This window comes from Sturnira hondurensis, unplaced genomic scaffold, assembly GCF_014824575.4.
Source record: "Sturnira hondurensis isolate 20B ecotype Veracruz unplaced genomic scaffold, ASM1482457v3 Scaffold0015262, whole genome shotgun sequence".
Taxonomy (NCBI): Eukaryota; Metazoa; Chordata; class Mammalia; order Chiroptera; family Phyllostomidae; genus Sturnira; species Sturnira hondurensis.
This window is the reverse complement of record NW_028087893.1, coordinates 126,721-152,439: the sequence shown is the minus strand read 5'-3', so window position 1 is coordinate 152,439 and position 25,719 is coordinate 126,721. Positions and strand designations below refer to the sequence as shown.

At 43.6% G+C, this 25,719-nt stretch overlaps 1 protein-coding gene across 1 annotated transcript in view; it reads left to right on the top strand.

Annotated features, from left to right (window-relative positions):
• ADAMTS19 (ADAM metallopeptidase with thrombospondin type 1 motif 19) overlaps nt 1-25,719 on the top strand; it is a 218,639-nt gene that overhangs the window by 81,425 nt on the left and 111,495 nt on the right. The window contains exon 8 of the mRNA XM_037064401.1: nt 23,858-23,963. Coding sequence (XP_036920296.1) covers nt 23,858-23,963 — 106 coding nt within the window. The remainder of the gene's footprint in view (nt 1-23,857; nt 23,964-25,719) is intronic.

Sequence of the window (25,719 nt, the reverse complement as noted above, 5' to 3'; positions counted from 1 at the left end):
ATACCTAAGGTTCTTAGGAATCTTAAAGTATACAAACTTGGCGAATATTCGGAGTTTGCAGCTCTGAACATCGTTCTAGTCTTTGCTGATGTGAGAGGCTGGGTACCCTTCCCACCAGATTTCCACCGTGAGGCGCTCTGCCCCTCCCTGCGCTCTGCGGCCAAGACTGAGAGGCCTCCGTGCTGTTAATGGTGCTTCCTCTTCTGCCTCTCAGCAGGGCGGAATGGTAGTTTATTCTCCCATAGGCTTCTGAATAATTCTGATTTTATGGACCTCAGGATTGTCAGCAGGCATACAGACCGCCTGGGAAGCAACTGCCAAAAAAAAAAAAGCATATTCCGAGACTGAAACACTCTGAAATTGCCCTTTTATGTCGATACTGTGTGTGTGAGAATCTCCAGACACTCTCCTTTCCAAACACCGATGTGTTCTCCAAACCACATTTCAGCAGAAGTCATCGTTTTAGGGGGGGAGAAGAAGAGGTCAAGCCAATCTTTAAAAGTAGCTTAATTTTCATCAAATACCAGTTGTGGCCTCCCCCTCCCCGCACCTCCCCCCCTCCCCCGCATGGTGGCACCTAAAGCGCAGAGAATTCTGGAGTAAAAACACTTAAATCACTGCATCACCTATCTCTGCTTTGCTACTCTTTGGTTAGAACTCTATTTTTTTCTACTGGAAAATCGTATTAGTTTAATATTCAATATTTTTAAATCTGTAATCCTTTCGACTAGGTGTAGAATGCACTTAATTTTTTTCTATATAAATCTTACTTTTTAAGTGAATTAGCAGTATAATTAAGTCTTCCAGGGAGTTCAAATGCATGTACTGGATATTTGCCACATTCCAAGTTCCACGCCGAGCTCTGCGAAGGATTCGAGGATGAGAGTGGGACACGTACTTTAGCAGAAGAGATGAGCAAACAGATTGGAAGTGTGCGTCAGCATGAGTGATTTTATGTAAACTAGGCTGAGGTTGCAAGGGCCCAGAAGTCATGCTTGTGTGAGGCACTGTTGTCACGAAGTGCTGCGCAGCGTTGAGTGTGGGTCTTCTCAGAAGTGCAAACGGAACGTGGTTGGTGCAGTGGGCAGAATCCTAGGGACGCCAGTCCTGAGGTTTCTCCCCCAGTTAGTCACACTCTCACCCAGGTACCACTGTGAAGGGACTGTGCCGACGGGAGTACAGTCCTTCGTTAACCTTAAAATACTGAGGTCTACCCACCTTCGCCCTTTAAAGCAGAGGCAAGGAATGGAATTGTGCCAATAACCTAAATGAACCTGAAAGCTGGCACTTCCCCAGAGGTCTGCCTGGATGCACCTTGACTTTGGCCTTGAGAGACCCTCGGTGAAGAACCCAGTTAAGCTGTCCCAGACTTCTGACCTACAGAACTGTGCGACAATAAGTGGGCATTACTCGTAGCCGTTACACTTACACTAGTGTATGATGCAGCGGTAGAAAAGGAACACATTGACTAAAGGATGCATATCATTTCTGCATTGCTCTGGGGGTTAAATGCTGGGGGAAATCAGGTCATGCTGGATGAAAGCCCAGTTCATGGCCCTCGGTGAAAGAGAGTAAGAAAAAAAAGGTTCAATGAAAGTTAAGGGGGAGAGTCAGAAATTTCGGCTTCTCACACCGGAATGGACAGCCCAACAGTGAGAGGGTTTTAAGAGGATTCTCCGGGATTCACAACGGTCTTCTCGGTCTGTCCATCTCGGACATTTCTTTCCCCTTACCCCATCGTTGACGGACAAGAGCTAAAGTGAAAGGGGGTCTGTGCACTTGCCCTGGGGGCAGAAAGGGGAGAGACTGGAAACGGGGGATGTGGAGGGAGGCCACGGGGCGGCAGCAGCTGGGAAAGCAGGTGCAGGGCAGTGCCGAAAGGGAGAAGAGCCAAGGGCGTCGGACTGGGGCCTGACCCCGCCCCTGCGACAAAAGGCCTGTGGTGCCCACCTTCTGAAAAAGACGTCCCGTGATCTCCAACTCGTACGAGGCCGCTTCGAAAGGTCGAAGGGGGCAGAACGAATAGTTATGCTCGGGCTGAGTAGCTGTTGGTCACTCACTCTGTTAGTCCTGAACACGCCTGAGACGTGCTTTTGCACATGGAGCGGCCCTGGAGAGGACACGTCAAAGGTTCTTACCGCAGGAATAGTAAGCTACAAAATTATTTTTGCAATTTAGCTGTTTCGTTCCTGATTTCCTGGTAATAATCATTAAACTTACTGCGAATCAACGTATGAGTATTTTCACTGCGCATCCTGGAAGCTTGGTTTCACCCGGTTTCTCTCACCCTGGCTTTCCGTCAATCCACACAGCCACCCTTGGCTCTCGGTGCATTACAGTGGCCTGGGTCGCAAGAGGTCAGGTTTGAAAGGGAAATAGTCATCATGTTCTGAACTCTGACCTCTGAGAGGCCTGGACACACACTTGGACGGTAATATGAGCTGTGCTTCTTTATTTCTCCTGCCTCCTCAGTTCTCATTGATTTCCCTTCAGAGGATCTTGTTCCCACTGCTCTGGGTCTTCTGTTTATTTTTCCTGGTTATTCGGTTTTGAACTTTGATACTGGAGCCCCGCTGTGTACCTGAAAGCTTATTAGGTACTAGAGAGAGAGTAGGGACCTAAGTGAAACTATTTGCACATTCTTTCAAATCTTCTCCTTCCTGCCGTCCTCTTGTGGTTCTTGCCTCGGTGACGGGAAACGTCTCCTGCATGTCCCCCTTTTGCAGTGAGCCAGCGTTTTCTCCCATTAGACTCTCATGGCCTCCCAGCATGAATGTGTTAGTGCGCAGCTCTGAAGAATCAAGAAACCTTACTCATTTTTAAAGTTTGCATCTCATTTATCACATTTTTATTGATCTTGTTATGATCTAAAGGCCCTGTCTTGACGCAGCGAATTTTTTTCAATATCTCTTATGTTCTTCAAGTGTATTGAAGAAAATTGACAGTTTGTAAATTATTTTTGCTTTCTGTTTAATCATTAGTATGTCATAAAATTAATAGAACTCATATTATTTTAATGCAAATGTTTAGTAAGTCATTCCCATTGTGGTGTAAGGAATGTTGTCAATTATTACATAGCAAACAGTCCAGAAACCGTAGAAGCCCAAAGAGAAGACAGCGTTTTTCAGGACATCGCAATGGTTCGTACCTTTGACACCTAAGTAGTTCGTGGGCAGCCGAGTTGTGGCTTTGCACTCCTCACGGTCTTCCCCATCCTCGTTCTCACGTGGTTGGAAAATGGTAACAACTGGAGAATACTGAGGTTATTGACATGCTTCATTTGCATTGTAGAAATAATAAAGTTCCACAGACAATCTTCTTTCACTTACAAGATGCTAGTTTTTATTGTCGTTTCTTTTTGAAGAAGAAACGACGCGTTTAGTCAGAGCTCGGCTGGAGTGAGCACACTCGCCCTTCTCTTTCCCTGAATGCAGCTGGGAAGCAAGGGGGAGTGGACAGCCCCTTGGGGGGTTTCAGAAGCAAACAGCAGTGTGGAACTTGGGAAGAAGCCAGAGTTGGAAGTGCCCTTAGGGCGGCAGGGAGTTTCTTGTTTCTCCCTGCTCCTGGACCCGACACAGCCCACAGCTAGAAGAGGCCACTGGGGCAGCTGGAGAGAGAGTGGTAGCACATCTTGAGTTTGGATCAAGGACCAGAAAGGCCCCCTAAGTCTCAAAGGAAGTGGGGTGGTCATCCCCTTCAAAAAATCGTCGGCCTTGTCCTCTGCCCCATCCGCTGAGAAACCCGGCGCACCCGCGCAGGGCCCGCCAGCAGGAGCCAGGGCAGTTGGGATGGTGAGCTGAGCCTTCCTCTCTGACGGGCAGGGCGCAGCACTCCAAGAGGGCAGGCTGAGCCCCATCGCTGCTTGTCTCTGTCCTCCCGCTGCTCAGACCTAGGAGACGACACAGTGGTGACAGGTGTGCCACAGAGTGAGGTCACCAAAGTGCAGTCTTTCTGGAAGCAGGACAGATGCGAGAAGCTCCGGGACTTAAGAGGTAGCTGGGCGACACTGGAGACAGAGGGGCTGGGAAAGTCATCCCACGCAGTTTTGTGTCAACTCCGGGGCTCCTCTCCAAGGTCTCCGTGTGCGAGTAGGACCCTGAACTTTGAGAAATGAGCTGCTGAGCCGCCCCAGACCCACACTACGCACCAGTTAATAAACACGTGGCAGCAGAATTGAATGGCAGTGGAAAGGCTTTGAAAAGTGACCGAAAGTTTGGCAATGGAACCAGAGCCCACAGAAGGCTTTGGGACTTCCTTCCTGAACCCAACTGGGTGATTTCATGCTAAAAATTGAGAAGTGTCAGCATTCTTCAAACAATTTAAATAACAGTGAAAGCCTCGTACTATAAATTCAGAATTCCTGGATACGATCCATAACTGTACCTCCTACAGAGAAAAACGCAGCAACCTCAGTCCCTGTGGGGAAAGACATTCACAGATGCCACCCTGAAGCTGACACAGATTTGGGGGTTACCCGACAAAGACAAAAGTACCTATGATCAAGGTGTTCCGGCTAGGAACTACTGACATTCTTAAAATGAGTGAAAAGGTAGGGAGTCTCTGAATTAATAGAACATATCAAAAGAAACCAAATGGAAATAAGAATTAAGAAAAGAGTAACAGAATAAAAAGCTCTCTGATGTACAGAATAGAATGGAAATGACAGAGAAGAGTGAGTGAACTTAAGCTAGATCAGAAGAAATGATCCAGTTTGAGCCCCAGAGAGGAAAGGAGACTGGGGGAAAATATGAAGAGTGTCAGGGATCTGTGGGAAATAGCATGAGAGCTCACTGTGAGCAAAGAAAGTTACCAAGAACCAAGAGAAACATTAATAAAAAAGTTAACTCACTAAGAAGATACAATGATCCTAAGAGTTTCAACACCCAACAATAGTGCTTTTCTCATGGAGCAAAAGCTGACAGAAGTAAGAGGCCAGAAGGGCAAATGCAGAAGCAGACAGAAGGCGAGAAGTATGCCCTGAGGAAACGCACAGTCAGAAATGTAACCCAACACTGAAAGTCAAACACAGAAAAAAAAAAGACATGAAAAACACAATTTGTTGCTTTTAGGCAACAGTGATACTAACGACAGCAGATTTCTCGTGATGAACTGTGGAGCCAGAGCAAACACAGTGGTGTGAGAATGAACGTTTCCCCACTCAGACTGGATGGGGCCAGGTCGTCCACTCCGTTGTTCTCACGAAAGGCCCAGAAGTGCAGTTTGGGAAGAAAAAGAAACGAAAGGCACAAACAACTTGCAAAAACGTGATCGTTCATATAGAAAATGACCAGGAGCATAGGAAAAAAATCAACAAACAAAAATGCACTGTATTTTTATATGCTAGAACTGAACAGTGGAAACCAAAAAGCTAAATATGCATGTGCATGTGTGTGCATGTACATGCACACATGTGACCATACACGCACACACAATTACACACACACATCCATGATAACATAAAACCTAATTTCACATGTGTGTGTGTGAAATTTATCATAGCTCCGAAATGAAATATCTGGGTATAAATTCAGCATAGCCCAATTGCAAATTCTTCTAAAACTGATCCACAGACTATGCAATTCCAATGAAAATTTCAGCACTTTTTCTTGTGGATGATAGGATGATTCTAAAATTTGTATGAAAAGGCAAATACCAATAGCCAAAACAACTTTGAAAAGAAAAATAGTTCTGTAGGAATCACACTAATTGATTGTAAGACTTACTCTGAACCTTCAGTAGCCAGGGTGTGTCGTTGGTGAAGGTATAGGTACGAGTCCATGATTTGAAATAGTTTCCAGAAACAGATCTACACGAATACATCCGATTGCCTTTCTGCAAAGGTACAGACTCTCTTTTTTTAATATTTTATTTATTTATCTATAGAGGGGAAGGGAAGGAGAGAGGGAGAGAAATATCAATGTATGGTTGCCTCTCGTGTTTACCCTGCTGGGAACTGGCCTGCAACCGAGGCATGTGCCCTGACTGGGAATCGAACCTCGATACTCTGGTTCGCAGGCCCGTGCTCAAGGTACAGACTCTTAAATGGAATGAAGAAAGAATGATCTTCCTCTGTGCTTCATTCATAATTGCCCCAAACTGGAGACGTCCCAAACGTTCTGCAGCAGCTGAGCGTGTAGACAGCCTGTGCTAGAGCCAGATGACAAAATGCCATTTAGACACGAAGAGGAGCGGGCTGCACACCCACCTAACAGTTGGGAAGAATCTCCGAGCACGGTGCTGAGTGAAGGAAGCGAATTTCTAAAGGCTGCATGCTGGATGGTTGCATTTTATGACCCTCCCGAGCGTCAAACCTGTGATGGTGATTAGGGCAGGGGCTGTGACCCGGGGAGGGCTGGGAAAGCTGTAGCTGTTACACAGAGGGGCGGACAAGGCAGCCTGGGCGCTGACGGACCCTCTGGGCTGCTGATGGGGCAGGTGTTGGCATAAACCACTACGAAGGTTCAGGTTCGTAGAACTGGACAGCAAAAAGTAAATGCTACTGTGTCTGAATTTAAAGATTAAAATTAAAACACAAAAGAGAGAAATCACATGGTCATTAGAGTTGCTTTAACATGACAACGGAGGAGCCCACAAAGGTGTCTACGGGCCGTGTCCTGCACACGGGTGTCCGATCCGACAGGAGGTAAGGGGAGGANGCAGTCTGGGCGCTGACGGACCCTCTGGGCTGCTGATGGGGCAGGTGTTGGCATAAACCACTACGAAGGTTCAGGTTCGTAGAAATGGACAGCAAAAAGTAAATGCTACTGTGTCTGAATTTAAAGATTAAAATTAAAACACAAAAGAGAGAAATCACATGGTCATTAGAGTTGCTTTAACATGACAACGGAGGAGCCCACAAAGGTGTCTACGGGTCGCATCCTGCACACGGGTGTCTGATCCGACAGGAGGTAAGGGGAGAAGGGGCTGAGATTCTGCCCAGAACTCACCCACCGCGCTCTTTTTCTAATCCTTCCATTGACTTGGGAAACTTTTCTTTCCTTTCTTCTTCTTTTGGAGAAAAAACCCATCTGCTTCCCCAGTGTTGTGCTTCCATTTTTATTTTTAATTCTATTTAATTTATGGGATGATATTGGTTAATAAGATCACTAAGTGTTCAGCGTACAATTGTGTGACACATCATCTGTGATTGCACTGTGTGTGCACCACCCAGAGTCTAGTCTCCTTCTGTCACCTTACATTTGACCCACTTTGTCCTCCCCCACCTCCCTGTCCCTCGGGTGGCTACCATACTATTGTCTGTAACTAGGAGTGTTTTGTTTTTGTTTTGTTTGTTCATTTGTTGCTATCTGTCCCTGTTTTAAATTCCCACTTAGTGCACTCTTCCGTCTGAGACTCTGCTAAGAACCCATAATTTTTGCAGATTTTAGTGTGTATTCAAATGATCGTTTAGAATTCCCCAGGGGCAGGCTTTCTCTGTCGTTCTTTCTCCCTTCATCCTTGTTTATCTCCCACCTGTTCTTCAGGGCCCTGACCCATTCCACTTTTGGACTTCCTGGAGTGTCATTCCACCGTCCATGAACTTGGCGGACTACAGAGTGTACTGTTCTTACAGCTCGCCTTCCTTCACTCCCTCCCTCTCTAATCCCTCTGTGGTCCGGGCTCCTGCTCTGAGCTCTGTGTCCGTAGCACACGGCACAGTGACGGAACGTCCAGGTGCTCAGTGGGTGCGCACCCTTCCTGGATGCACTGAATTCCTGAGCAGGGAACAACGTCTTCCTGTGGTGGATGAAAGCAAGTCGAACTTATCTTGTTTAATTCTTGGCTGCTGGTGTGCATCGTATTAGGCACTGGAAGGGACATAAATCAGACACTTAATATTTCTATTTTGGCAAGACATGCTGCCGAGCTAGGACTGGGATACATAATTCCCAAGGAATTACTATGAAAAGTGGTTGTTTTCTTCTCAAGATATTTCTCTTTTCAAGACCTTTTATTGTTAAAGATGGATTTTAATTATAGAGTTTTCTTTATATTAGAAAATGTTTTAATGGTGCTAGTAAACACCATATGAATATTGAAACATGCTGAGTATATCATTTCGAGACAGAAACCGTCTTAATTTAGGAAACGCCCTGAGGTTTTCCTTACAGTTTGTAGAGTTGCCGTTACAAATATCTGGAAGTCTGGCTTCGTGTTCGCCACGCACACCACTTTGTCCGTGAACAATAATACTTTTAAATACACTGCCTCTTTTAGCCCTTCAAGAGTTCTCTGTCATAAGGGATTATTAACTCATGTCACTAAGAAGAAAGTTAAATTTAATACTTACTGGTGACCGTATTTCAGATATGCCAACATGTGCCTGAAACAGGGTATCTAAATGAATTAGCATTCCTGGGACAAACTATTCCCAATTTTACCACTGGGAAAACTGAGCCTGAGAAAACGGAACTGACTTTTTTATGGGCACAAAGCTAATAATCGAGGTTGAACTCAACTTCGAGAATAGGTGACACCAGAGCACCCATCCTTCATTTTCTTTGCATTTTGCTTTTCTTACACCTAATGTAGAAAATGGGTCATGAAAAATGATTAATGCATTCTAATCAGCATTCTAGGAAGTATCAAATTATTTTGGAGAAAATTCGAACCAGCTTACTATTAACTACCTCTACAGACCTAAAAAGCTGAGATCTTAAAAATGTATCTAGAGCTGAAATCACTGGTCCTTGAGTAAATGTATTTTATTTAATCGATTATGTCAAACAGTATTTTGAATGTTAGTAATTGAGATTTAAGACTATCCAGATATTTGTCATTGTAACTGCATTGTAATTATAATTACATTCTCTAGATTTTTTCAGTTTAGTTATTTCTCTGGTCTTTACTTGACTAAAAACACCAATAATACTGAGTTAGAAATCAAGTTATGAATAACAAAATGATTAAAAATTAGCACCTGATAAAAGACTGTTGTGTCAAACTATTTTGAAAATTGAGTTGGTTTGTAGTTATAAATGCATGCTGTCAATGTTTTAACTAGTATACTAAGAAACAATTTATGCAGTTTTTATTAGCATGATATTTTTAGTTTTAATTGTCCCTGCTTAATGCCTTTGAGGTATGATTACATTGTAGCATTGTAAAAATGCGTTACCCTAAATTCCTGATTTATACGCAATCAGAACACTTAAAACTATTTCCATCTGCATCCTCAAACTTCACGAAAACTTTTAACCGTGATTCATCTTACTTATTTTTAAAAAGATTTAAATTTATTTTTAGAGAAAGGGAGGGATAAAAAGAGAGAGAGAAACATCAATGTGTGGTTGCCTCTCATGTACCCCCAAATGGGGACTCGGTCCCTAACCCAGGCATGTGCCCTGACTGGGAATTGAACCCATGACCCTTTGGGTCATAGGCCAGTACTCAGTCCACTGAGCCACACCAGCTAGGGCTCATCTTGCTTATTCTTTTTAAAGTTATGACAGTTTTTTAATCTCAAGGGAGATAAAAGAATTAAACCTATTTCTTTTTCTCTTGTGAGATAAGTCATGTAGAAATCCTAAATAAGCTGATTTACCTTTTCTACCTTAACACAGCAATGAGAATACCAGTTTTCAGTCATGTTTGTGGTCGACAGCACGGTAGGTTCTCATCGCTGATTTCCAAGAAGTGGCCTAATCCGCCACATGTGGCCTTTTCAATGTGAGACAAGAATCATATTGTCCAAAGTTTCCCTCGAATCTAAATGAACACTCTCAAACAGTGTGTAGTGTTACTCAGGTTGTAATGATATATCAAAACCACAACGTTTGAGTCTGGCTTGATTTAAACTCCCTAAGGGCTTGAGAGTTCAACTTCTAAAACCACCCAATAACCTGCCCTTGGATTTTCCGAAGGGAGATGAGATGCAAATGTGAAGTAGAATAAATCTGGGATACAATAGCCGGAGCACAGAATGAACCTGCAGGCATAAATTTTCTTAATTATTCTTCCTTCCATAGAAAAGCAGCCCTGTTCATTATCTGAATGGGGGGGGCACTTCTTGCTCTCTTACCAAGTGCCCCTCAAAGGGGGTGTAAGAACAACAGCAATGGCCAGGCGGGGTTTGGAGTCATCCTCTGTCCCAGCATCCTCTCCACCCCTCCATGCGGCGGGGTTGAGGAACTGGCCACCTCAGCTTACCCTGCATGTCACTCTGCCTCCAGGCTCCCTTCTTTCCCTGTTTCTCCTAAACATTTACTTGAACTGTCTTTCACCTCCTTCCTGCACGATAGTACGTTCCATCTGAAAGCTTGTCAAGGATTTAGGAGTAGTGGATGGTGTATCCATCAGGAGTTCATTGATCTTAGATATTTAGTTGTCCCTCGGGATAATAACAAATGGTTTTTCTATTTTCCTTTAGAAAGACACTAAAAATCACACACACACACACACACACACACACACTTTTTAAATGTATATATTCCCATCTGTAGTTGATTTTGTCTTCACATACATACAAAGGTCAAAGCTATACTCTATATTAGGCAAAGAAAGTGTTCTAGCTAGCTTTCGACACTGTATTAAATCTTTTCACAAATTCATACCTCACTTGATTCCAAGAAAATAGAAACTTATGCTTGTTACTTAATGTTATTTTTTTTCTCCTGGTTTAAATGACTTTGCTTATATACCTTGTTTTTATTTTTGTTTTGTTTCAACTTCTATTCGTTTTCTCCAAAGAGTCCTCCTAACTTCTCATTTGAGCCGCTCCTACGAGCTGGGTGGTGGGCGGAGGTCAGCAATCATGGTTCTTTCACTGCCTTGGAGAACTTTGTTCTTTGCATCTTGGGGATGAACTCGTTACTCCACACGCTGCTGAACTTGGCTGCCAGGAATGCAGTTGTTGGGTTCGAGTCAAAAATGTTGTTCGGGTCAAGGCCTGTGACCTCCCTACTCACCTCTCTTCACCACACTCTTCGTCTTCCCACCCATCCCAAACCCCACCCCCTCAGATCCTACCGGGGCTCAAGTCCCTGCTGAATCCAGCGTTATCATCCCCACATCTCCCGTTAAAGCACCCACCCCGCCTCCCCTGGCCTCCAGGTCAGTGAGAGTCGGAGTGGGCTCCAAAATGATAGCTCAGTCCCCTCTCTCCTTAGCTGTGGTAGTATTTTCATGAATCCAATGCTTGAGCCATCTTAAATTGACCTGAGGGCTTCCATCCCAAGGTTTGCGGTAATCTTTACCCCTTCTCATCTGCCATCCGGGAACGGCCTGCAGGTGACGGGAAGACGCACCTAGGTGAACGGAACAGAAGAGAAATGCTCATTAATCCACAGTCAAGTGCGTTCTGACTGTGCCCGGCGAGCCACGGCCCTGCACATGGTGAATGAACAGGTTGCTTTCTCAGTACTTTCTGGCCTTTGTGGTGCTTACATTCTGATAGGGTTGGTCAATATCCATAATAAATAATTAAGCTAATTGGTATATTAAAAAAATTAAAATGGCAAAGAACAATATATCTAAGTAGAAGATAACTTGGGAGCTCCAGGTTGGGGAGAAAGGCATTTATAATTTTAAATTTGGTAATCAAGAAATGCCTCACTAAAAAAAAAGCAATATTTTAAAAAGATTTGAAGAAAATCTAATGAGAGGTATCTGAGGAGAGAATGCTCCAGACACAGTGAAAAGCCAGCGGAGAGACCTTGCGGTGCGGACATGCTTGTTACATCTGAGAAATGACCAAAGAAAAAGTAAAAAGGCCAATGAATCTGTAATAGAATAAATATAAAGAAAGGGGATAATTATAGGAAATTTTGGATTTTCTATTTCTTATTTGGAAAGCTTTGGTAAACTGTAACATTTATTTATTTATTTATTTTTAATTTTCTACATTTTTTTAAAATATATTTTATTGATTATACCATTACAGTTGTTTTATTCCCCCCTTCATTCCCCTCCACCCGTATACTCCCTCCCCCACTATTCTCCCCCCCTTAGTTTATAACCACGTGTCTCAAGTTCTTTAGATTCTATATTTCCCCCACTATTCTTGCCCTCCCCCCTATCTATTTTCTACCTACCATCTATGCTATTTTCTGTACCTTCTCCCCGCTTCTCCTCCTCCCACTCCCCTGTTGCTAACCCTCCATGTGTTCTTCATTTCTATGGTTCCACTCCTGATCTAGCTGTCCTCTTGGCTTGCTTTTGTTTTAGGTGTGGTTGTTAATAACTGCGTGTTTGCTGTCCTTTCACTGTTAGTATTTTTCATCTTCTTTTTCTTAGATAAGTCCCTTTAGCATTTCCTATAATAAGGGCTTGGTGATGATGAACTCCTTGAACTTGACCTTATCTGAGAAGCACCTTATCTGTCCTTCCATTCTAAATGAAAGCTTTGCTGGATAAAGCAATCTTGGCTGTAGGTCTTTGGATTTCATGACTTGGAATACTTCTTTCCAGCCCCTTCTTGCCTGTAAGGTCTCTTTTGAGAAATCCGCTGACAGTCTGATGGGCACTCCTTTGTAGGTGACTGTCCCCTTATCTCTTGCTGCTTCTAGGATTCTCTCCTTCATTTTAGTCTTGGCTAATGTAATTCTGATGTGCCTTGGTGTGTTCCTTCTTGGGTCCAACTTCTTTGGGACTCTCTGAGCTTCCTGGATTTCCTGGAAGTCTATTTCTTTTGCCAGATTGGGGAAGTTCTCCTTTATTATTTGTTCAAATAAGTTTTCGACTCCTGGCTGTTTCTTTCCCCCTTCTGGTACCCCTATAATCCGGATGTTGGAACGTTTAAAGATGTCCTGGAGGTTCCTAAGCCTCTCCTCATTTTTTTGAATTCTCATTTCTTCATTCTTTTCTGGTTGGATGTTTTGTTCTTCCTTCTGGTCCATTCCATTGATTTGAGTCCCAGTTTCCTTTCCATCACTATTGGTTTCCTGGACATCTCCCTTCATTTCAATTAGTTTAGCCTTCATATGTTCCTCTAATTTGTGACTATAATCAACCAGTTCAAGCATCCTGATAAATAGTGTCTTGAATTGTGCCTCTGAGAGGCTGGCAATTTCTCGGTCACTGAGAGTTATTGGCTCTGGGACTTTGAGTTCTTCTTGCACCATCTTTTGGGCTGTTCATGCCTGTTATGTATGAGGAGTGGAGCCCTAGGTGTTCACCAGAGCAGGGCAACTCAGTCGCTGGGTTGTGATGCTGTATGTGGGGGTGGGTCAAAGAGGAGCAATGGCGTCCCTTCTGCCGCCTCCCGCCTCGGCCCCCACAGGTGCGGCAGCTGCCACCGTCACTGGGTCCACGCGTTTCATCCCACTGCATGCGAGTGTGCCACCGCCGTCAGCCCTCGCCCCCTGGGGCCTGCGTGGTCCGTCTCACTGTGCGCGAATGTGGGACCGAGGTCAGTCTGCCCCACACCCTGACTGGGTCCGGGCTGCCTGTGCGCCTAGGTCGGGGGATCTTTCCTGCCCGACCCTGCTCGCTGCTGGCTCCGCCCCTCTTACCATCCCGGTTGCACGGTTAGTTGTAGTCGGACTTCCGTATTATTCAATTTTCTGTCCTTTGGCTGTGTCTTTGTTCTCCAAACCTTTGTTGTATTCAAACTTGGTTGTGGGAGAAGGCACAGTGTTTCCACCTATGCCTCCATCTTGGCAGAAGTCCTTAAAATTTATTGGCATACAATTTTTCTATGAGTTTAATGCTTTTAGGACTTGTAGAGATATTTTCTTACTCATTTTGATGCTGGTAGTTTGTCACTCTCCTAATTTTGATCTGTTTACTAGGGAATAACCAACTTTTGCCAATTTCTTTTACAGTTGCTTTATTGTTCATTGATTTTCCTCTTCGTTTTTTCTTTCTTCTATGAAAAACAAATGAAATATTGCTAGAATTGGGGTTTCTTAAGCTTTGATACACTCTTCCCAGCTCCTGGATTGAATGCTTTTGGTCTTTTTTGTTTTTCTAACACATGCTATGAATTTCCTTAACTACTGTTGTTTTGGTCCATACATGTGTGATACATTCTCTTTTTATTGTGATTACATCGAAACTATTTTCTAATTTCCATATAATTTCTTCTTTCACTTCTGGAAGTGTCTTTTGTCCCCTTAGCAATGTGGGTTTCTCCAGTGACTTTTTTAGTTCTCCTTTATTTCCATTGTGGCTGGTGAACATACTTCAGATGATTGACACTTCTGAAATTTGTTGAGTCTCCTCCCACTTACTAATGTATGCTCAATTTTTATAAGTGTACCATGGACACTTAAAAAGGAAACAGTATGAAGATTCCTCAGAAATGTTCCAGCCATTCCGCTTCTGGGTATTTGTTGAAAGAACACTATTTTGAAAAGATAGGTATAGGGTCATGTCCATTGCAGCATTATTCACACCAGCCAAGATATTTAAGCAACCCAGGTGTCCACAGATGGGTGAATGGCTGAAGAAGACATGGTACACACACACACACACACACACACACACACATACCCATAAAAAAGAAGGAGACCCTGCCATTTGTGAAACATTGGACAGACCTTGAGGGTTCCCTGCAAGTGAAATAAGTACGACAGAGAAAGACAGTGATTTCACTCATTTTTGGAATCCAAGGAAACAAAACCAGGGAACAAGCAAAAGAACAACAAACTCTTAGATGAAGAGAATAGACTGGTGGTCCCCATGGGGTGAGGGGCTTTGGGGATGGGCTAAATGGGTGGAAGGATCAGTTGTGTGGTGATGGGTGGTAACCAGACTTTTGGTGGTCATCACTTTGTAGTATATACACATGTCCAATTATAAGGTACACCCAAAATGGATATAATGTTGTATATTAATTTTACCTTGAAAAAAGAGACCATATGAATGTCCATTAAGATACACTTGCTAATTTTTTGTTCAGATCTTTAGGTCCTTAGTGAATTTTGTATGGTTCTTCTATATATCAGCTATTAAAAGAGACATGTTAAATAAAGTCTTCCAGTTTAATTGTGGATTTGTCTATTTCTCCTCTTAATTCTAGTTTATTTTTGCTTTATATATTTTGAGGCTAAGCTATTGCATAAATACAGAAGTAAAATTGTGATGTCCTCTTGTTGGAATGATCTTTCATCACAAAAAAATCCTTCATCTCTTATTATGCTTGTGGCTTAAATTCAATTTGTTTAATTTTATATATTTATAATATAGTGTCATTCTTATTCTGTTTTGGTTAATGTTTGAATATTATATCTCTTTCTATTCTATTACTTTTAATTTATGTCCTTATCTTTAAAGTTTATCTCTTCTATGCAGAATAGAGTTGGGGTTTATGTTTTTATCCAGTTTTATAATCTTAGTTTTGATTTAGCATAGTGTTTTTTATTTATTGAAATTTTGGGTATGAAATGCTATTTGTTTCCCATTTGATGTTATTTTGTGTTTTTCTCCTTTCTTGTATTTAAAAAAAAGATTTTATTTATTTATTTTTATGGAGGGGAAGGAAGGGAGAAAGAGGGAGGGAAACATCAATGTTTGGTTGCCTCTCGTGCGCCCCCTACTGGGGACCTGGCCCAAATCCCAGGAATGTGCCCTCACTGGGAATGGAACTGGTGAGCCTTTGCTTCGCAGCCTGACACTCAATCCACTGAACCGCACCAGCCAGGGCCTTTCTTTCATTTTGAAATAGATAAATATACTATTTTTATGCCATTTTCTTCCTATGTAAAGAAAGACTGTTGTTGGTTTATATTATTTTACTGTTCTTTTGCAGTTATACTACATACTACGGCACGTGTCCTTTCACCGCTCTCCTGGTATTGCTAGAGCTTTCGAACAGTTGAACTGTGTTTACCCCCCTACTATACATACATGGTCACAGGTGTTTCAGTTGCCTGTATTTAACATTTTAAAGCTGTTCAACTTAGTGGCTTGTGCGTTTAATATTTGCTTATAGTTACCCACTTACTTACCCTTTCTGGTGTTGTCTCCTTCTTCATTTCCGTGTTTTAGTCTGGAATTTGTCCTTCCAATTTACAAAAAGATGCATTTGGACTGTGACGGCCCAGTGAATGTGGATTTTTATGTTAAAATGTCTTTATTTCATTGTAATTTTCTCTATTTTTTTAAAGATTTTATTTATTTATTTTTAGTGAGGGGGAAGGCAGGGAGAAAGAGAGGGAGAGAAACATGGATCAGTTGCCTACTGACCAGGGACCAAACCTGCACCCCAGGCATGTGCCCTGACCGGGAATCGAACCCATGACCATTTGCTTTGCGGGGTGACACCCAGCTGACCGAGCTACACCAGTTAGGGCTTATCTCTAGTCCTGACATCAGTGGCTTGCCTCCCACTGTGAACCACTTTCTTCACTTGGTTGGTCATTTTTATTTGTGAGCCCATCTTCGGTGGGAATGTTCTATTTGCTGAGATGATCAAGTGTTTCATGATAGCAATATTTCATTTGTTTTTCAAGGATTTCCTTGAAAAGGTTTTTCAAGGATTTCACGAATATAATGTACAGCTCGATCACACAGTGGGGAAACCCTTGTCCGTTCACTTCATTTCGCAACTCCGTGTTTCTCACGAAAGGAGGCTCAGCCCACCAAGCTGCAGGGTCAACACGTTTGTATGTGGAAAGTATTCTGTTATTCGGCTGCAGACATTCACTGGGTATTTTCTTAACCTAATATTTCTTTTTGCGAGAAGTCACTTTTTTCTTTGTATTCATAGGAACTATACTGTTAAGAATATTACAGATGACTTAAACATCTGAGAGAATTGGGAAACATATTTTTAGGTTTCCCAATGACTATACTAATAGTAAGCTCTTAACTGTATAATCATACTTTTGTATTGCTAGATCATCATCTTTTAATGAAACAGAGACAGGTAATTAACAAACTAGTAAGGTGAGTTATTTCAAAATGTACAGGGTCCAGCACAAATAACGCCCCTTCTTTATCACAAAATCTTTTACTGCAAAATCATAAGCATGTAATTCTATAACAGAATAACATCACACTCAAGCACACCATATGATGTTTTAGGTGAGCAAATTAAAACTGTAAATTATTATGCCCATATTAGTTCCCTACCAACCACTCTCCAGCTGACCTCACTTCTGCCAGACCCTGTATTTAAAGCCCAATTGGAATGTTATCATGTAAATGGTTTTCATATTGTCTGGGCATCATCATTAATAATTATATATTTTTTCTAATTATTGGATAAAATAAATTTTGATTCTTTAAAGTCACCTTTTTTTAAGGCCCTGCTCACATTTTGTATTAATCTTGCTTTCAGGAAGTTTAATCTGCGTTCTCCTTTAGCACGCTCCCTGTTGAGGATACGTTAAACACGGTGCTGATGTGGAGATGCCCCTCTGCGGCGACATCCACTCTCACCCGCGTCCCCTTGCCCCGTTCCCATTCAGTCCTGCGTTCAGGACGCGCCGCCCCCCCAGGCCCCACTGCCTTTCCCTGGCTAACCAGCGCCCGCTCAGGGATGTAAGCAAGCTTTTCTAAAAGCCTGCCCTGCTTTGATGTTTTTCAGATCAGATGCCTCTTTTTACTCTCCCATAATATCCTATGCACGTCCCTACGTCTCAATCATATTTTAGAATGAGTGTTTGCGCCCTGAAGGCACGCGCAGCGTGTAGCAAATATCTTGGTGCCTTCAAGTACTGGTCACCTTACGTTCCTTGGTCCATTAGGCCTCAAGGGACGGTTGAACTCATGGGTAGGTAACTGTTACCACATGCACAGTCGTGGCATCAATAACTCACCCGGGACTGTGCCAGGCTTTTGTGTCAGGAGAGGACTTTGAACTCAGGTGTGTGGCTGCTGGTTCAAAGAGACAGTTCTGCCGCTGGATGACTTACTTTTCTTAGGCTGTGTCCACCTGATCACGTACCAACCCCAATTCCCAGTCAGGCCACTACTGCCCTGTGCATCTCATGGGGTTCCAGGGTCTTGGATTGTCTCAGTAGGACGAGTCACGGGATAGTGTGCTGGTGTCCCATGAAAGGTTCTGTCAACTCCTGGTGCACGACTCGATTTTTAGGTGAGAAATTGCAGGCTCTTTTGAATTGCTCACTGTGCTCCTGGTTTGGGGGGATCCCTTCTCCACTCTTATTTCTGACTTCCCATTAGGGGCCCTGGGAGGGCTCTACTGGCCTTAAAGGCCTGAGCCCATCTCACTGACTCACCCACTCCACTGTGCTGGGGGCAGCAGCACGTGTGGTCATGGATAGGACTGTTTGGCCCCAAGATGCCCACTTTCCTTTCTTCCCCGTCTTGTCTTGTCCTGGCACTAGGTTGGACAGAACCACCCCCCGCCCCAACCTCCTGGGGCCCGGGAAGGCAGGCAGGAGGGGCACTGCCTTTCCCTTCCCTCAAGTGGGGCCCTGACCAGGAGCTGGCCTTGCCCGCTGGCACCCCTGGCTCCACCCCACCCCCCAAGGTTCTGGCGGCATCTTTCTCCTGTTCACGAACTATCTCTGGACCGTTGTGCTGTTTTCTGCTCAACGTTTCATTCTCAGAAAAAGTGCTTTGAAAACGGTCTGTGTTACAGCTATCTTTAAATAACAGCTCTATTAAATCCCCTCTCCTTCTAACCTCTACTCTTTATTAGAACAGGAAACACGTGGGTTTTAGGAAGGAGCTGAAAAGCATGGGCTTTTATTTTTTTAAAGATTCTATCCATTTATCTTTAGAGGGGAGGGGAAGGAGAGAGGGAGAGAAATATCAATGTATGGTTGCCTCTCTTGTGTCCCCTGCTGGGAACTGGCCTGCAACCCAGGCGTGTGCCCTGACTGGGAATTGAACTGCGATGGTGTGGTTCGCAGGCCCGTGCTCAATCCACTGAGCCATACCAGCCAGGGCAGCATGGGCTTTTAAACAGAATGATGGGAGTCATTTCAGTTAGCCACAGCTGCAGTCATTCTCCTTAACTTCTAAGTGCACATATTGGCACTCCACGTGTGAGAACAGTGAAATTCGAATGTATCAGACTCTTAGTTAAAGATTCAGACTCAAGAGTCACATAAAAGAATAGGAGTAGTGTGTCCTTGTTGGCCATTAAATTACACCCTGGTCTGTAAGAGATTTTATTAATTACTATTCAAATTTCATAGATGCAGCATCATATTTATGTCTTTAACTTTGTCATTAAAAATCTATTATAAACATTTCCACGAGTTTGGGAAATGGGAAAGCAGGAGGAAAAATGAACCATAATCTCTCCACGTAGAGTAATTGCAGTTAGCAAATTCGTGTATTTATGTAATAGTTTTGTTGTATTAAAATGCGATGGTATAGATTTTACACTACTTGGTTGTAATCACACCTCTATGTCAGTTTGTACTCATCACTTTTGGATTACATTTTATATGATCTTATATAAATTTATATTTTAAGATAAAATATATATCTTATATATTATGAACTATAATCTTTATCCCCATAAGACTCTGTCTGACCACACGGTAGCCACTGATTTCCCAGAACCTGGCGAGGAACCCAGGCCCTGAGGTCCCTGCTCATTCTCTTCTTCCCCTTCTCAGAGGCCGGCGCCAGGCAGACACCAAAGCCGAGTATGTGCTGCGTCCCTCTTGCTTCCCACTGCTGCCCCGGAGTCAGAATCCCTCCTGTCCTCATGCAGAAACTCTTTGCGTGAAGCAGAAGCTCTTGGCCTTGACAATCTCACCCCTAACCGTCCCTGCGATTGATGGGTCTCCTTGAATCTCGCCCATGTGCCCTGCGGACGCTGCCGCCTCTTCCACCTTCCTGAGTTCACGGCGACCCTGTGCAATTCCGTGTCCGCGTCCTCAGTCCACCACACTACTGCTTCGCCCTCTGTCCTCGGTCTTGATGACGTCTGCTTCTACCCTTATTTACTCTCCTAGCAATACCTAATTAAGTCCTGAAACTTCACCTCTGCAATCGTCAGCCTCTGAATCCCACGCTCTTATCACAGTCTCCAGTACATTTGTGGACTCCAAACGGCCAGGCTCCGTTGGACTTTACCTCTTTACGGTCCAGCAGGGACCCTACAAGTTCTGTTCCTTCCTCCCTGCTGTTTACTGCCAACTCTCACATCCTTTGAGCCTTCCTTCCCTTACACCTGCTGCACAAAATCTCAGCCAGAGTTTAACCCAAATGTTCCTCCTCTCTCTTTGAGCCATGAGGTTTGCACACTCGCAACTGGCCTTACTGGTGCTGCCCTGGGCTCCTGCTCTCCGTCTCCTGCTGAGCCATTGTTTGCTGATCAGTTTACATGGCGTTGTCCACTAGTGTTAATCAGCTGTCTTCCCAGTTCTCTCAGCTGCTAGTCTAAACTTTTGTTTCTTTTCCAAAAAAACACTGTTCAGCTTCCATGTACCTCTGACCTGTGCCCTGGATAACATTACCTCTTTCTTACTGAGATGTGGTGGAACAGTGGGACATGGAAACTGTGGGAAAGTGTTACCCACCCACCGTTCCTTGGGTGTTGTTTTTGTTTCTGACTCTGACTCATGTGTAGCTGGTAGATGCACAGAATGTTTGTGTAAGAATCCTAGGAACTAGTTTTCAAAACATACAGACCCCGGCCTTCAGCCATCCCAGCTCCAGGAGATTCGCTGACCTTCGTCCATGGAGCCGATGACCTGGAGCCGGTAGGACTAAGCCGGGAAGACACACACCAGAGTGTCGTATCGAATGAACCATGTTCACCTGCACATAGAGCGCTTTGCAGCCCCCTCCCTTGGTCTCCTTGTTCAGTTCCCCTCTCCCTCCTTACAAACACCTCTGTCTCCATGGAGATGGAAAGATGGGATTTGAGACATGAGTCCCCATCGTCCTAGGGAGACGGGCTTTGTGATGATTGCCTCATAGCCTAGGTGATGGGCTTTCTAACATATAACATGAGACCTGCAAAAAAAAACCTGATATTATCTTTTGGAGGCAGGCCCTTTATAGCCAGGCTTTCCCATTCGGTGAGTATTTTAGGGACCCATCTGTATCAGTGTGTCACCACTGGCGTTGTTGTGAGAGGCTGCGTTCAGCATCAGTGAATTTGTTTTGATGATTCTCAACGTGTTTGCCTATTTCAAGATGGGTGGTTTATGAGCGCACTTGCCCACACTGTTTTTTTACCAAAAACGGCATGACCCCTGTGCCCCACCCTCCCTGTTCACCTGATCTCACCCTGAGCGAGTTTTTGTTGGTTTGTTTGTTTCCTTGGATGAAAAAAGTTCTCAAAGGTAAATCTGGGGTTTTTTGGCCCCCCCCCTTGTATATGGATATTTCATCTCCTAGGTGTTTCTGTAGTTGTATTTTTAAAATAATGTTTATACTATATTTTGCTTAAAGAATCTATCTCATTTCCCTGGTAGGCCAGTGAGTACGAGGCCCCGACCTTCTGTACAAAGGCTTGAATGAGGGGTTCAGATGTGCCTCCCACTCCTGTCCATTCTCAACCCTCCCGAGTGCCTCCCCTCGGACCTTGTGGGCCTCATTCCGGGGCCTCTCTTGGGGTCCCACCTCACTCATAACACCCTCCTCTCCTGGCATTCGGCTGTGCCTCTGCTAGATAATTCATCTTCCTCCACGAGTCTTCTATCTTTCCCAGGTATGGGCAAGGCGATGTCTTCTTTTATTTCAATTTAATTATTTCTTGCTATTATTGTTTAAGTTTCTGGAGAAAAGAGGAAACTCGCAAGCAGTCAGCTAGTCATCTTTAACCAGAAAACAACTCTGCACCAAATCGTAACCAGAAACAAAAGCCCGTCCGCTGGTCGATGGATTCGAGGTTGGGGTCTGACCCCAGTTCTGTCCTAGTTAGTAGTAGTCACGTGATCTCTGGGCAGTCACTTTGCCTGTTCATGCCTTCATATTTTCATGAAATAAGATTATATGTATTTCATAAAGATATGAGAATTAGAGACTATACAGTGAATTCAATACATACTAGACATTATTGTAATAACTTTTATTTGAAAATACGTTAAAACCTACACTTAAAAGATTCCAATCCCTTGTATTAAGTGATACTTATTCAGGGATATATTTGAGTTGGTAAAATAGTGCATAAACCTTTGATTGAAAAGTTATCAATGTGCCCTGGCTGGTGTGGCTCAGTGGTTGAGCGCAGGCCTGCGAACCACACGATCGCGGTTTGATTCCCAGTCAGGGCACATGCCTGGGTTGCAGGCCAGTTCCCGGTTCCTGGTAGGGGACCCACGAGAGGCAACCATACATTGATATTTCTCTCTCTCTCTCTCCCTCCCTTCCCCTCTAAGATAAATAAATNCATAACACCCTCCTCTCCTGGCATTCGGCTGTGCCTCCGCTAGATAATTCATCTTCCTCCATGAGTCTTCTATCTTTCCCAGATATGGGCAAGGCGATGTCTTCTTTTATTTCAATTTAATTATTTCTTGCTATTATTGTTTAAGTTTCTGGAGAAAAGAGGAAACTCACAGGTAGTCAGCTAGTCATCTTTAACCAGAAAACAACTCTGCACCAAATCGTAACCAGAAACAAAAGCCGTCCGCTGGTCGATGGATTCGAGGTTGGGGTCTGACCCCAGTTCTGTCCTAGTTAGTAGTAGTCACGTGATCTCTGGGCAGTCACTTTGCCTGTTCATGCCTTCATATTTTCAGGACATAAGATTATATGTATTTCATAAGGATATGAGAATTAGAGACTATACAGTGAATTCAATACATACTAGACATTATTGTAATAACTTTTATTTGAAAATACGTTAAAACCTACACTTAAAAGATTTCAATCCCTTGTATTAAGTGATACTTATTCAGGGATATATTTGAGTTGGTAAAATAGTGCATAAACCTTTGATTGAAAAGTTATCAATGTGCCCTGGCTAGTGTGGCTCAGTGGTTGAGCGCGGGCCTGCGAACCACACGATCGTGGTTCGATTCCCAGTCAGGGCACATGCCTGGGTTGCAGGCCAGTTCCTGGTTCCTGGTAGGGGACCCACGAGAGGCAACCATACATTGATATTTCTCTCTCTCTCTCCTTCCCTTCCCCTCTAAGATAAATAAATAAAGTCTTTAAAAAAAAAAAAGAAAAGTTATCAATGCTTTCAGATATTATCATCTTTACTGATGATTTAAATCAAAGGATCAAATATCTTGCTCAAAGTTTTACCTTAAATAATATTTCAGTATATACGCTGCTGTCAGATCATCTTGTTAGCCAAGAAATTTCAGATGTTCAATTTTCCAAATATTAATTAAAATGGTATTTCACAAAATTATATTTTGATATTTATTTACTCAATATAAATGTAAGTACAAGAATGATCTGTATGTATTTTGTTTTGTTTTAGGGTATTTCTTTGGTATTAGCTTCTTCACAAGCATTAGAAATATTTAATATAATCATTGCTTTTTATTTATATTTCTAAGTTGGTACTCATCATTTATCTTAAATGGCAATAAAAAGTGGCAATTATAAAATGTATCCTTAATTACAGTATGCCTTTTGAGAATTAGATAATTGATAAAATAATTTCATCTAAAATATGAAATTGGAAGGAACATTCACAGTTTATTAAGTGACTTGTAGGTATGCATTTACCCCTAAACTTCCATTTCTAAAGGCTAGATATCAGCTGCAGCTGGTGGGGCTCAGTGGATTGAGCGCTGGCCTGCGAACCAAAGGGTCACCGTGTGATTCCCAGTCAGGGCCCATGCCTGGGTTGCGAGCCAGGTCCCTAGTTGAGGGTGCGTGAGAGGCAACCACACATTGATGTTTCTCTTCGTTTCTTCCTCCTCCTCTTCACCTCTCTCTAAAAATACATAAGTAAAATCTTTAAAAGAAAGGCTAGATATCATACTTTAACACTGACATATTTTTGTTTCTCCTGTTAGTGCCCAGCATAAGTATTTGCACCTCAATTCTCACAATCAGTGTCTGTGTTTTCCAGGCATAGCTTACTTGAGCGGAATGTGCAGCGAAAAGCGGAAATGCATCATCGCCGAAGACAGCGGCCTGAACCTGGCATTCACGATTGCTCATGAAATGGGTCACAAGTAAGTAGCGGTGCTGGCTACGCCGGCAAACTGGCACATGGCTGCAGTTCGAGTGACTGAGGTGCCTGCACGTATTGTTTTTTCTTTGAGCTCAGGTTTTTTAAAAAGTAGGGAAACCAGAAGAGGTGGAGAAGACCATCTAAATTTAACATGTCTTCTGATGTAACCATTCCTGCTGGTGTGAACAGCATGTTATTGCACTATCGAAATACTCAGGGGGACAGTCATTACGTGGCATAGCGCTGACTTTACTGCACATCTTCCAGCGGAATAAACCTTACAGTAGCCGTGACACTGCAAAGCCATGCATTACTTAAACCTCTAAGGAATTACACACTTGCCCTGGCTGGTGTGGTTCAGTGGATTGAGCGTGGGCCTGTGAACCAAAGGGTCACCAGTTCCATTCCCAGTCAGGGCACGTGCCTGGGTTGCGGGCCAGGTCCCCAGTGGAGGGCCTGTGAAAGGCAACCACACATGGATGTTTCTCTCTCTCTCCCCCTCCCTTCCCCTCTCTAAAAATAAATAAATAAATAAATGAAATCTTAAAAAAAGAAAACACTTAGTACAAGTTTAAGTACTTTTAGCCTATAATAGTGCCAACGTTTGTTATTACCCGACTCAAAGTGAAGGACTTTATCTGCACGGTTTAGGACTAACGTGTTTGAAAGAGAGTTAAACTGGATACACATTTAACAAATGACAAACATTCTCTCTGTCTTGGGCACAATCTAAACACTTGACATCAATTAGCTCATTCAAAACTTACAGAAAGCAAGGATCTCATTTGGCAGATGATATTGATAATAGCAGTAAATAATTAGTGACAGGAACATTTATACGGCGTATACTGTGTGCCAGGCACATTTCTACCTGCTTCGTGTGCCTTTACAAGACTCTGCTGAGGGGGCCATACGGGAGGCCCGTCTCCCAGCGGGAGGAAACTGAAGTGCAGGGAGTTAACTTACCGCCTCAGAGTTACAAAAATAGCAAATGTGGAGGAAGGACCCGGCCTCTATTCTTCTAGCGCAGGTCACGCTGTCCGGAATGTCTTCGTCATCCGCTTGCTACCTTTGGGCCCTACGTCACTCATCATCAAAATGGGAACAATATCTGTGTTACCAGGTTGTCTTTGGACTCCAGTGCCGAATGACCTGCGCACATATTCAGAGGCAGCGGTGAGAGCAGAAATAGCGTGGGTCGGGGAATCAGGTGAGCGCCGACTGCAGGCCTCCCCGGCGAGTAGCGGATCAGTAGTGCAAACGAGAGGTGTTTTGATTGGCCTGGGATTTGCAGAGGATCTTCTCAGGGAGGGGATCATAATGGAGGCTTCTTTGGTCAAAGACACTTAGTTTGGCCAGCAGTGTTTAAAAACTGGAGTTAGTCCCAACATTAAAAAGTATGAGTTTCACACAAAAATTCAAATTTGCAGACCTGGCAGCACTAGACAGAGAGTCCCATGTGGCGACCATTCCTCAGAGCTGTGCTGGGCTCCCTGCCCCAGCTCCACACAGGCTGCACCGCCCCCCACTCCCCCCCCCGCAGACACCCGCTCGCTTCCTTCGAGCTGTGGGCCTGGACTCCAGACAAGGAGCCGAGTTAAGTCTGGTTGCTGTAAGCAAGCTTAGAGAGCACCTCACACATCATGTAAGAGTGTTGGATTTTAAAAAAAACAACTTTTTATTCAGGTAGATGAAGTACAGGAAAATAATCAAGTCATAATGATACAACTCAGTGAATTACAAAAACTGAACATACC